We start from the raw sequence: 13,845 nt of genomic DNA on the forward strand, positions 1-13,845 counted from the left end.
CCAAGGCTGATTTCCTTGCATTTTTAGAGGGAATGCCCAGTGTAACTGGTTAATGTAGCAAGTTTAACATATTTGGGTTTATTCTTCAATTTCAGTATTTTTCATGTTTACACGAGGAAATCTGCAGATGCTGGAAATTCAAGCAACACACACAAAATGCTGGTGGAATGCAGCAGGCCAGGCAGCATCTATAAGGAGAAGCACTGTCGACGTTTCGGGCCGACATCCTTCGTCAGGGCTAACTGAAAGGAAAGATAGTAAGAGATTTCAAATTAAGACAGAGTAAGGAGGTGGGGGGGGGGGGGTGGGTGGGAGGAGAAGAAGTACAAGATGATAAGTGAAATCAGGAGGGGGAGGGTGTGAAGTAAAGAGCTGGGAAGTCGATTGGTGAAAGAGATAAAGGGCTGGAGAAGAGGGAATCTGATAGGAGAGGACAGAAGGCCGTGGAAGAAAGGGAAGGGGAAAAGCACCAGAGGGAGGTGATGGGTAGGTCAGTTGACAAGGTGAGAGAGGGAAGTGGAAATGGGGAATGGTGAAGGAGATGGAGGGGCAATTACCAGAGATTTGAGAAATTTATGTTCATGCCATCAGGTTGGAGGCTACCAAGCTGGAATATAAGGTGTTGCTCCTCCACCCTGAGGTTGGCCTCATTGTAGCACAAGAGGAGGCCGTGGACCAGTGTCGGAACAGGAATGGGAACTGGAATTAAAATGTTTGCCCACCAGGAAATTCCACTTTTGGGAGTTGGAGTGGAGATGCTTGACAAAGTTTACGATGGATCGTATAGGAGGCCACATCAGGAGCACCAGGCACAAGAGATAAACCCAGAGGATCAGCAGGTGAAGTGTTGCCTCACCTGGAAGAACTGTTTGGTGCCCTGAATGGAGGTGAGGGTGATGAATGGGCAGGGGTAGCATTTTGGCTGCTTGCTGTTCAATGAGTGGCCACTGAGAAAGCTCCCATTTTGTGGCGGATGGAGCGAAGGTGCATGATGAAGCGGTCCCCCAATATATCAAGTTGATTGCATCTCTGGTGCTCCTGATGCAGCCTCCTCTTCATCAGGGAGACATATGATTAAAACTGAAGTACAGGAAGTTGCTTATATACAACTGTTAATAACACTAAACTTTATGGTAAGTATAGAATGCTATCCCTCACTTGCACTCCTGAGCATCTGTCCACCATCTGTGTAATGTTATATGACATATTCAGTCCATGTTATCGCTATCAGACGTGGCAATGACTACACAGCCACAAGGATATATGCAACTTTGTCAAATATGGTTTTAAAGATTTAATTATTTAATTGTAATAGTGCTTATTTTAATTAAATAAAACAGAAATAGAGAAACATATTAGAGGATGCTTTATTGACGAGAAAGCAAAGACATTACATAAATGATAGAAAATATAAGATTATTTGGAGAATCATAACTATTTAAACTAAATGACATGCCAAATGTCTGGAAATGCAGCTTAGCACTGAATGCAATATCGTGAAACCCGCTTACTACATATGAGATAAAATGCAATTAAATAAGTTCTTATAATACCAGACCACAGCTTCATAAAATAAAAATAGCTAATTTAAAAAAATATAATTAAAAGTGTAAATAAGACTACACAAAATATCATAAACCTTCATTGTGAAGTTTGTTTTGGATTTTCTTTTAAAACCACGAAGACGGTAAGATTCTGATACCTGTTTCTACGTATTAAAACCTGGTGTACAAGGCCTTGGGAAGGGCTGCAAGATCATCTAGACTGCATTGGAAGGCAGATCGAGGACCCCACCCCTCACTTTATGACTATACTTCAGTGCACACAAATAAAAAATACCTGCCGCACCTTTTCAAGTCCTCGCTGACAAATCTAAGGTTTCTGGCAAAGTTTAAAAGAGGGATGCATGTTTAAATAATAAACAAGCTTGAATATGCACACAAGCTCACAAATTTAAAGAATGTTCCATTAATTTGACTCTGAAAGCGTGCAACTGTGTCACAGTACCTCTTGTTGATCGAAATAAATGCAATATTTAACACAGGCCACTCAGTGTAGCATTTTTGTTCATTACATCTATGATCAAAGCCACCTGTGTGGTCAAGAATAAAATATTATATAACCCATTGATTTTTAGATTCAGAATTTCAAATCATTCGATGTCTGCAATTGACGAGCAACATCATTTGAAACAGCTATAAACAGAAAAAAAATGCATTTAACTAGCAATGAACTTGGCCACCTACAAGTTTACATGGTATATTGTCTTACTGTAGCAGATTAAGCAATAAACTGGAATCCATTATTAAATATCACTTACAAAATGCAATGAGTTTTCGAGCTTTCATTCACAGAAAGCCCTTCTTGTGTCTAACGGCCTTTCAAAATTGGTTAAGTTTATTTCTAAATGTTACGTAAAACAAATAATATGCAATTTATTTGCATGAAGCTATTGCAACACAAATCAAGTTCAAGTGCACAAAATAACACAAGGGCAGCAATCTCCATCCAAGAGTTTCAAACAGTTAAAGAAATAAAACTGTTATATCGCTGAATATTCCGCTTGAGGATTTCAGAGCATGGACCCAGCACCCGTTCGAAGCGTGGACGATCCAACTTGACACACTTCAGTGGGCCGCGTGCAACTACAGTTGCCGCTCGTGGGCGATTCAGGAGAAGGGCAATTTCACCTAAATATCAAGAAGGTGGTCAGAATCAATATCATAAATTGTACAAGCTGTATCTGTTTATGAAGACGAATATCTGGCACAAAGAACAGACAACTAGCTGGGATTTTCTTCGTTTATTTGGGACAGGAGACAATTGCTGAACAGTTTCTAACTAGAGTGAGTCACATGCACTTCTGCGGCCGTTAGAGTCTACACCATGCCGAGAACGAGCAGTTTTTAAATAGCGGTAGTTGCATGTGTTTGTGTTCTGCAGTGATTTTTGTCGGCAACAGCTGCCAAGAAATAAGCAGCAAGTCAATTCGGAATAGTTTTGCTCACTGCGGTTTCAAACATTCAGGCTTGGATATGCCAAAAGCGGCTAGGGGTGAAAATGAAACTATTTCACTACTTCAACAAGTGAGGAACTATGAAGAATTTGAAGGTATTGATGATCTTCTTGAATGTTATAATGAAAATGAAGATTTGAAGGATGCATTGTATGACAGCAGTCTACTACCATCACCATGTGTCTGTGCTGAATTTTCTTCATTTACAGTCAATGAAAAGAACACAGCAGCATACACTGGATGACTTTCCCTATCAATAACTATTAGGAACTAATGGATTTTTATTTTTACTTTATTTTATTGAGATACAGTGCAGAATAGGCCCTTCGAGCCTCGTCGCCCAGCACTCCCCCGATTTATTGCTAGCCTAATCACAGGACAATTTACAATAACCAATTAACCTACCAACTGGTATGTCTTTGTGAGAAGAAACCTACGTGGTCACAGGGAGAATGTAAACTCCTTATAGACAGCGGCAGGAATTGAACCCAGGTCGCTGGTACTGTAAAGTTTTATACTAACCACTACACTACTGTGCCAGAATATACGGTACTCTAGTTGCTTTCGTAGTATCCTAATTTGTTCTATATTTTATTTAAATACATAATTTGTTACTCAGTAGTTTGTCTTTTTTCTACACATTAACTATTTCCAGATTCTTCAGCTAATTGGGGCAGCTGCATAAATGGAACAAAATGTACTGATCCTGATGTGTCCCAATTAACCAGAATTTGTTGTGCTGTGTTGGTCAGGTTGTGACATTCAACAAAAACACTAAACAAATATAAAATGAATTATATAAAGTTCCAGGTTAAAGGACGGATATGGAATAAATTGTGCATAACACCCAAATTCCAGCATGTTCAGAGATCAACTAATCACAAATTACATCATTAAGTGCAAATATTCATCCAATCTCTTTAGAGTCTGTCAATTCAGCTTAACAAAAAGAGCTGAATTGACCTCCAGTAGGATAGATAACCAGAAAATGCCATTTAAAGGTTGGCAGCACCTGTTTAGCTTGGTCTACAGAGCTTTACGTGTTCCTTTGCTTAATATCTTCATCTTAAAATTTACCCAAGAGATTGCAACTGGAACTGGAATCCAAAACAAGCTGAGAAAACTACCTGGCAGCGTTGGAAGGAATTTAAAATGCCGTTTTATTTTATGTTGAGCCTTGTAAATAAAATGGCCAGGCTTACTTCCTCTAATCTGTGCCAAATCAGTTAACCTTAATATAGCGTGTTATAACTCCCTCTGAAACCTGCTTGAAGTGGGAAAGGAGCGAGTGGCATTAGGTAAGGTTGATGTTCCTGGTTACAGTTTAGTGCCTCCTGGTGGAATCTGTGGTTTTGCAGGCGTCCACAGTCACCTGAAGCTTCTGGGGCAGACTATGGACGTGGGTTTTCTCTTATCATTTGAATAAATGTGTTTTGCTGTAGACATCCTTTAAGAATAACTTTCCCTAGATTCACGTCAAAGTCCAAAAAAAAAGTATTGGTTTGAAATTCAAAGTAAATATATTATCAAAGTACATATACATCACCATATACAACTCTGAGATTCCATTTGCTTGTGGGCATACACAGTAAATTTAAGAAACACAATAGCATCAATGGCAGGCCACACCCAACAGGACAGACAAACAACCAATGTGCAAATGACAAAAAACTGTGCAAATACAAAAGAATAATAATAAGAAATAAATAAATAAACAATGTATATCCAGAACATGTGATGAAGAGTCCTTGAAAGTGACCCCATTGGTTGTGGGCACAATTCAGTGATGGGGCAAGAGCCTGATGATTGAAGGGTTATAACTCTTCCTGAATCTGGAGGTGTGATTCAAAGTATGTGCATGTCAGCATATACTATCCTGAGATTAATTTTCTTGCAGGCATTCACAACAGATCAAAAAATAAATAGATTCAATGAAAAACTACACACAAAAATTGACAACCAATATGTAAAAGACAAATTATGCAAATACGAAAAAAAAATAATAAATAATACTGAGAACATAAGCTGTAGAGTCCTTGAAAATAAGCCCTGAACTTGGTGCGTACCTTGTTCCCAATGGCAGCAGTGAGAAGAGAGCACAGACTGGGTGGTGGTGGTCCCTAATGATTCAGGGATTTAGTGTTTGCATGGAGTTTACACACTCCTGTGGACTTCACTCAGATGCTCCCATTTCCTTCCAAATCTCAAAGACATGTCAGCGGTAGGTTATTTAGGGGAGTGGGATGGGGGAAATTAGGCACATGAAAATGGGGAAAATAAGTGAGAATTAGGACTGACGTTATTGCTCCAAGGGATGGTTTAGGCATAATGGGTCAAATGAAATAGAAGCGTATTCTTTTTTATTCAGAGATACAGTGCGGAACAGGCCTTTTTGGCCCAATGAGCTACCCCGTCTAGCAACCCCACCTTTTTTAACAGTAGCCTAATCACAGGCCAATTTACTATGACCAATTAACCTACTAACCAGTACGAAATGGACTGTGGAAGGAAACTGGAGCACCTGGAGGAAACCCACATGTTAATGGGAACAATATACAAAATTTTTACAGAAGGCCCCAAAATTGAACCCTGAACTCCGACACCCCAAGCTACAATATGAGAACATTGATGAGAATATACTCTAGGGACCTGGGCAAACTGCCGCTTCTTCTGGCTAGAAAGTTATATGTTTAGAAGTGCAACCATTTTTGGTAGCAAGAATTTCAAATACATTAGACCCAATCCTTTTTCACGTCATTCAAAGTGACTCAACAAGAGGCACTGGAATTCTTAAGTTTAAGGAATGAATTCCAACAGCTATTTCAGGTGTCCAAATCAGTATCGGCATCCACTGGGCTTGGGACTTTGATCTCTGAAATTTTACATTCATAAGAGAGATGAAAAGCTCACTTTCTACCTCAAACCACTACTCTTTAGCGAAATACTTTATTGATCCCAAAAGAAATTGCAGTGTCACAATAGCATTACAACTGTACAGATATAATTATTAGAAGAGAAGTAGAAAGAATAAAGAACAAGCTACCACGAACAGTCTAACAGGAAGGGGGGGGGGGTCATTATCGAGCCTAACGGCTGGGGGTAAGAATGACCTCATATACTACTCTTTGGAGCAGCGCAGTTGTCTCAGTCTATTACTTAAAGTGCTCCTCTGTTCAGCCAAGGTGCCATGCAGAGGGTGAGAAACATTGTCCAGAATTGCCAGGATTTTCCATAGGGTCCTTTGTTCTACCACAACCTCCAATGTGTCCAGTTTGACTACAGAGCCAGCCTTTCTGATCATTAGGGCCAACACAGAAAGATTTGATTACAAAGATATGTTTGCAAATACAAATCTGAACATTAACGGAACGGTAACAAAATTTGATCACTTTATAGTTTTCCATGTTTTACAAGCATGTCAGAAATGTTTTTTTTTCCAGAGTACTTTGTACAACAGTGTCAGCTTGCCTACAGACCAGTGTCTATGAGAGCTTACAGATGTCAGTTAAGTAATTTAACACATTGCAATGCTATAGTTTACAGTATGTAATTAAGTGACAGTGAATGCTGCTGTAATTTCTTTGAAGTAGATCACTGCTGAACTTCAGCCTGTTTGTCTATTTATGAATTTTCAAATCCAATATCCTATAATATTGGAAATTATATGGATTACTCCAAGGGGTACAAACAAAATCTAGTCTGAGTTAATAACAATGAAGATATTTAACAATTTAGATTCTGGATATTTTGTACGTTAAGCCAGAAAGTACATTTTATTTTTAAAAAGAGATCTTTTTATTGTTGTTTCATAGCTATATAAAGAGCTTTTAAGTGACGAATCCACAGCTGCTAAAACTCAATTAATCGTGTACTCATCAATGTTAACCAGTTTGTGCCCAATTCGACATTCCTTTTCAATTTTGACAAAGAATTGTTACTGCCCAGAGCCTTTGAAAGCATAAAATGTACTCTCAATATTCATTTATGAGTTATAGTTAAACAATTTAACATATTTAAGAAATCAAACAAGCCCTTAACTTTAATTATGCAAACGAACTTAAAGTAAACACTCACCAAAATAGTCAGAAGGTCCTAGTCTTCCAACCTCCACGTATTCCTCATTATCAGATCGGCGCTGTAGGACTGAAGCTGTGCCCTAGAGAATAAAATTAATTAACTGTAAATGAAATTTCAAAGCACGCTTTTTTAGCAGGAAGTAACAAGTTGGAGAATAAAACTTGATGCTGGGTCTTTAAATTCAAAAGTGGCTACCATCCACTTGTCTGAAATATTTACTCCAGCTTGTGGGTAAATACCATTTTCAACAGCAAACTATAATTAAGAAGTTCAGACCATCCATCCATTTATAAAATATTATGGTCTACACCTCAATTTTTATTCAAATATTATTATAAAATATTGACATGCAAGTCAACAGAACAAGCATATTACAAGATATTTTATCATTTATTATTAAATAATCATCTCAAATTTTGTGGGGGCTTTGTTATATTGAGGCACTATATAAGTGCTGATAATTGAATACTTGATACCAAACATTGTGTGTTTAATATAAATAATCTTTATACAGTAGCAAAGAGAAAATCTTTTTATTATTACATTTACAAATCATATTTCAACCTTTTAAGAATACAAATTACCATGTTGTGGATTTTTGGCTGTCAGATTAATAGGCTAAAATTTTCCATTTATACATACAAGTAATATAACAGAAAGATCCAAACTTATATGTATAGAACTTGTTACAATGTTTTTGAGATTTGAAATTCAGTAAACTTTCAGTATCTTTTAAAGCTTGTCACTTTCTAGCACTGTAGCTGGGCTTCTTTGAATTTTAGAAATTTTAAAGATCAACTTGTCACATGTATATTGAAACACAGAGTGAAATGCATCATTTGTGTCAAATGAGGATTGTGCTGGGCAGACCACAAGAGTCACCACACTTCTGGCACTAACATGACACGCCCACAACTCACTAACCTTAACCATACATCTTTGGAATAGTGGAAGAAACCAGAGAACCTGGAGGAAACCCACGCGGTCACAGGAAGAACATAATAAACTCTTTAAAGACAGTGACGCAAATAGAACCTTAATCTTATAGCTGACTCCGTAACAGTGTTGTGCTAACCACTACACTACCATGCCACCCTATAACAACTTTGTCCAACATTGCTTCAGGCAATAATTTATCTAATGTATAGATTTCTTATTGATTAGGAACATGTAGCATTGTATGAGAGGATACTGATTATTAAATTATATTTCAAAAAAACAAGAAAATCTATTTGACTCACATTCCTTAACATAATACACAAACACAACCTCAATAATTGCCACTTGTAGGTTTAAAAAAAACTAACCACAATTTTAAGTTTATAACCAAAGTCATTAGAACTTTTCAAATAAAATATGAAGAATTTAACTTGCAGAAGCTATTAATGTGCACTATTTTTGCCATTATGCAGTTTTTGCTCAATGCTAAATAACAATCTTTACTATGAAATTGACTGCAACGTCATTTTTCTGCCTCTGTTCCATCTTGCTTTTCTGTCTGCATTGAGTTCACCAGACAGAGACTTGCATGGAAGTGTTGGCAACTCTTGCAGAACTGAAAATATTCCTCTAAGTGCATGCCATTACACTGGAGATTCCCACGCAAATGTAAGATCTACAACTTGCTGGCTACTTTACCAGTAATTTTCTGACTATGCTTCATCTTGGACCTAGCGGAGTCAAGCAGCAGAATGTGAACTTACAGCAATCACCCCACTGAACCTGTACCAGTCAGAACTGGTCATTTCAATCAATGGGATCTGTGAGGGTCCAAGGAAACCTTCTGGTAATTGTTTTTAAAACTATATGTAACGCTCTCAACTTTGAATTAAAATAGGCTGTAACTAATTTTTCATTGGTTAATTTTTAGAATGCTCTGAATGGTAACAATATTCAGAAACATTCAAAATTTTTTGACAGAGTAGACAGTCTATTAAGCCAGCAAACCTGGCTTAAGGCAACTATTGAATTTTTTTTCTCATTTTCTTAAGTAGGATTATCGGGAACTTACTTGGCTTTAAGTTATATAGACTACAAATGGCTTTGCCACACTGCTTCAGATTGGCCTCAGAAAACACTATTTTTAAAAATAGCACTTTGTATTTGGCCAATGGTGGCCAGGTACAACTCCGTGATGACAAAGTTCTGTTACATAGTCTTACAGTTCAACAAATGGCCCACAAGTAAAAAATACATTCTTTCCTTTCTGATAGTGAATAAACAGCGTATTTTCAACATCTTCTCAGTCTGAAGACCAGACTCAAAAACAGTTACTTTTCCCAAGCAGTAAGGTTGATCAGCATCTCCACTCATTAATCCACCCCACCACAACTATATCATTCACACTCTTGTGCCTATGGACATACAATTAGTATATGTATATTAAGCTATTTTATGAATTTATATTTATTGTGTTTCTTATCATTGTATTCTTTACCTTTTTGTGTTTTTTCTCATGCTACATCGAATTAAAAGTAACAATTATTATGTTGTTCTTTACGCTTGTGTACTCAAAATGGCATTAAACAATCTTGAAACTTAAATTTATTTTACATTACTAGTACTTCCACATTTTGGTACTACTTCACTCAATATCATGCATCTTTGAAGAATGCTTATTCTCTTCCCCGTTTCATTCAATCCTCTTACAGGGCTGACTTGTACGTCACTTTACCAGTGCTACAAAGGGTTCTCACATAGTAGTTTTCTTAAAGACAATGACACGTTTGTGTCTATCCTGCATCCTCAGATTTAATTTCAGATTAGCAACATTTGCAGTCGTTTCTTTTTTAACTGATTTCGTCAGTTCATTCTCTTCTTTCATCTGTGATTCAAAGTTGCTTTCCAATTCTATTAGGAAAATTATTCTGAGTAACAGCTGCTGACTGGAGGAGGAGGTGGCATTAACAGTTAATGTCTGCATTATTTAAACCCAAGGATAAAACTCCTCCTTGTTCAGTGAAACAGTGAGACAGATTATGTGCTGATTTGTAGAGTTTATGTTCTTACACGCCAGATCTGAAGTGGCCTTATGCTGCTTCCTGAAAGCCAAGAATCGGCCTTGACTCGCTCAGTTCTTTTCCCTCCCTCCCCACCCTGAAAGGTCAGAATGATTGTCTACAGGATACCATTTAACACTAAGTCACCTCTAGAATGCCCTTATTTGCCTTCACCTCTGGATAAGAGGCACTGACATTGCACTCAAAGAACAATTTGGTGACTTGTGTGATGCATCTGATTATGAAATAAATTACTTTTTGTTAATCTAATAAGACAAAGATAAATGGTTAACATAAGTGAGTCAGTGAGAGAATGTGACAGAAACATTTGAAGCAAAACACACAAAACGTTGGAGGAATTTAGCAGGTAAGGCAGCATTGATGGAAGTGACGATGGAAAAGGGCCAAGATGTCACTTGCTTACATGTACATTCAGAGTCAACAATTCGGGCTGAGACCCTCCATCAGGACTGGAAAAGAAGGGGGAAGAAGCCAGAATAAGAATGTGGAGGGAGAGGAAGATCGATGCAAGAATGTGGCAAGCAGCCAATTGATCACGTGGTGAATCGGTCGGGCTTCCTACACGCAGGAGGCACTCTTCTCTGCCGCAAGTTGTTGAGTGCACATGTTTTTGTCTTGGTCAGCCTGGGTTTCTAGCCTCCACACTGTAAGTTTCCCAGTGTGTACGGTGGCTAACACAATTCAGTAAAACCCTGAATGCCGACAAGAAAATGAATCTCAGGGTTGTTATATATTGCCATACATGTACTTTGATAATAAATTTATTTTGAACTTTGAACATCCTTTAAAAGTACCACTGATAAGTTGATCAGGAAATGCCCTGGAACTCTTATAGGAAAGATTTTGCTGTCTCAGTAAAACATTGGGACCTGCTGGCAGTGCAGTGCAATCATCTCCCTCCTTTTATTGCTCACCTCTAACTCAGTATACCCAAGGAGATGCTGTACTCCTCACCATCCTTGTGCCTGGAGTTACTCCCACCTTGGAAGCTTGAAGCATTGCCACAGGCAAGCCTGAAAATGGGTCACATGTTAATGGAAGTGTAAAGGACTGTCAACAGCTCAAGCAGCATCTATGGAAAGGAATAAAGAGTTGATATTTCAGCAGAGACCCTTTATCAGGACCCTACTTCTGTCTTGATGAAGGCTCTTGGCCTGAAACACCTGTTTTGCATCTTCAAAACATTAAAAATTAATTGAAAGAAAAACACGGAGCTGGGGATATTGTGTCTACTTTGATCTTTAGTGAGGAGCGTGCTTATGACATGGTGGTGTAATGATGTATGCCATTTATGTACTTCTACATTTAACACATAATAAATTATGCAAAGAATGCTTAATCAAATACATTTACAATATTACTGAAATACTAAATGCACAACATCAACTCTAGATAGATGCAGGCTTATCTGCTGAGTTCCTTCATCATTAAGAGGCCCTTCCAAGATTCAGATCTGGCTGATTCTGCATGTTTCTATTTACTGCTATTAAAGAAAAGAACTTCCTCATTGTCTACGTTTTCGAAGAAGACAAAGGATGAGTAAAATCTCATCCCGGGAAACAAAAACAAAAATCTATAATGAATAAACAAGTGGGGCCCAGTCCAGACAAGAAAGTGCCTAAGAATCACTGTCAGAAGACTCAACCACTTATTTCATGGCTTAAGTAAAAATAGGTAATATTACGCAATCAATAGTTATTTAGGATTTCAGTAGATATTTCTTAATATAATCACTGTCATCTAATTACTGTATCATCCTCCTTCCACTCTATGAAATTATGACCATAATTAGTATTTGTGTGGAAAACAGTTCTATGATTGTCCAAATGTTGTGCTGCAGTCCCACACCCATTCCTCTGCTGAGTACAGAGCCCCTTCCAATACACTCTTACAACAAGTACAGACCAGTGTAACTTGCCTTGGGCAGATACTTCCTTCACGTTTATTTTCTGACAGCCAGTTTCAAAACTAGTGACTGGTTCAAAGGATTTTAGGGTCAAATAAATGAATACTACTAAGAAAAAGTTAGAATTTACCCAGTTTGCTTTAGAATATTTGAGTCAGGTGCCAGATTATATCAGTTGCTTTTCAAAACTATTGTCTTGGATTTAATGTTAATTAGAAGTTAACCAAATAAATTTCAACCAGAAGCGATGAACTGAAACCCCAATAGTGCTTACACCCAACTCTCATATCCGGTCCTTTGCAAGTGGTGGGTTTTCAGACTGGCTGTGTGGCCTAGCACTTCACTATCTCCAGGAATGGCTTGGAAGACATGTGCCCTCGGGGAGCGGCCTCTCATGGTTGACCTGGTTTCTCGTCGATTTTGGTGACTGAAGCGTCGTGGGAGACTGAAACACTGTGACAGCAGGCGGTGTGTTTGATATTCACTGGCTGCTGTCAGAAGAAGGCCCCTGTACTCAAGCTATCTCTCTCTCTCTCTCTTTTGATGGAGAGTGAGAGCCTGTCAGTCTTCGAGATGGGGGACTTGGAGAAGCAACATGGAAGATTGTAATACTGGAACACTGAGTTGCTGGTTTCCGCTCTTGTTGTTACAGAAGTGACCTCTCTCTTTCTCATTGGAGAGAGAGCACCTGTCTGAGATACCGAAGTATGGAGTTATGGACTGTAGTTTTGATGGACTCTGGATCAATGCCTCTTTGGGTGCTCTTGCTGTTGCTTGCATGGTGGGAGTTGGGGGGTGGGGTCATCTGGCACAAGTGGGGGAGGAGGGGGGGGGTTAATGCTTTTGCTGCTGCTTGTGCTAAGGGTGGGTGGAGGGGGTTTTCGATGTTGCTAACATTCATTCTATGGGGTTTCTTGTTTTGTGGATGTCTGTGAAGAGTACGAATTTCAGGTTGTATACCGTATACACTCTCTGATATTAAATGAAGTTTTGAAAACAACCTAAACCAAAAAAAATTGCATTTAATTTATCCTTTTGAACTGCAGACAAGTTTAATTGCCTGAATAGCAGAGATTACCAGTGAGTACACATATTTATTTCTATAAACCACAATTTTCCGGCCAGCCACATTTTAGCATCCCAAAATGCAAACCAAATCATTTAAAATAGTTCAGTATGAACAAGAAATATGGATCGAAAATTTGAGAGGTGAGGCAGAGCAGTAAAAGACTGGCAAGAACTTTGACAGTTAATATTTAACAAGTGTGGAAAAAGAGATTAAAGAACATAGGAAAATAAAGTGTAAACAGGGAAAGATAGACAGAAAGGCAGACAGAACAAGCAGAATTAGTGTTTCATTTTCTAAAATTAAAACTGTATTTTAAGTGCATTTTTAACGGTGTTGAGAACAATAAAGCAATTATGCAAAGGTATAATCGGAGAAAGTTCCAATCAACATGTTACTGAGGCAACTGCACTTTAGTCAGCTCTTGGAGTAAGCATCTGTAAGTTAGTAATGATGTATATTGTTGATTTTCCATATTACAACTTCCTAGAATAGCTGACTATACCAGCCGCCTCCTGCTCTCAGTACTTGTGCTGCTGTTCACACCTACTCATTTCACCCCTTCTTGCTACTGCAATCCTTGGCACTGGTCCAACCACACCCCTCCTCCCAATTTTGTGATCCAGGTAGCTGGCTACACACTCTTTGCTGCTGGTGGCAAAATACAGTCTTAGAAACTATTTCTTTTCATTTTGTTCTGGCTGTATAACCACACTTTATCACACATTAGAATCCATCCAATAACCTCTAAGTGGCTTTG

The 13,845-nt window shown here is 38.2% G+C and overlaps 1 protein-coding gene across 3 annotated transcripts in view; it reads right to left on the bottom strand.

Annotated features, from left to right (window-relative positions):
• Positions 1-1,351: 1,351 nt before the first annotated feature.
• prkar1b (protein kinase, cAMP-dependent, regulatory, type I, beta) overlaps positions 1,352-13,845 on the bottom strand; it is a 162,741-nt gene continuing 150,247 nt past the window's right edge. For all 3 annotated transcript variants that reach the window (XM_073060190.1, XM_073060188.1, XM_073060189.1), the window contains exons 10-11: positions 7,091-7,172; positions 1,352-2,690 (exon numbers count right to left, since the gene is read on the bottom strand). In XM_073060190.1, the coding sequence (XP_072916291.1) occupies positions 2,518-2,690; positions 7,091-7,172 (255 nt within the window). In that variant the 3' untranslated portion in view covers positions 1,352-2,517. The remainder of the gene's footprint in view (positions 2,691-7,090; positions 7,173-13,845) is intronic.

This window comes from Hemitrygon akajei, chromosome 11 (genome assembly GCF_048418815.1).
Source record: "Hemitrygon akajei chromosome 11, sHemAka1.3, whole genome shotgun sequence".
Classification (NCBI taxonomy): Eukaryota; Metazoa; Chordata; class Chondrichthyes; order Myliobatiformes; family Dasyatidae; genus Hemitrygon; species Hemitrygon akajei.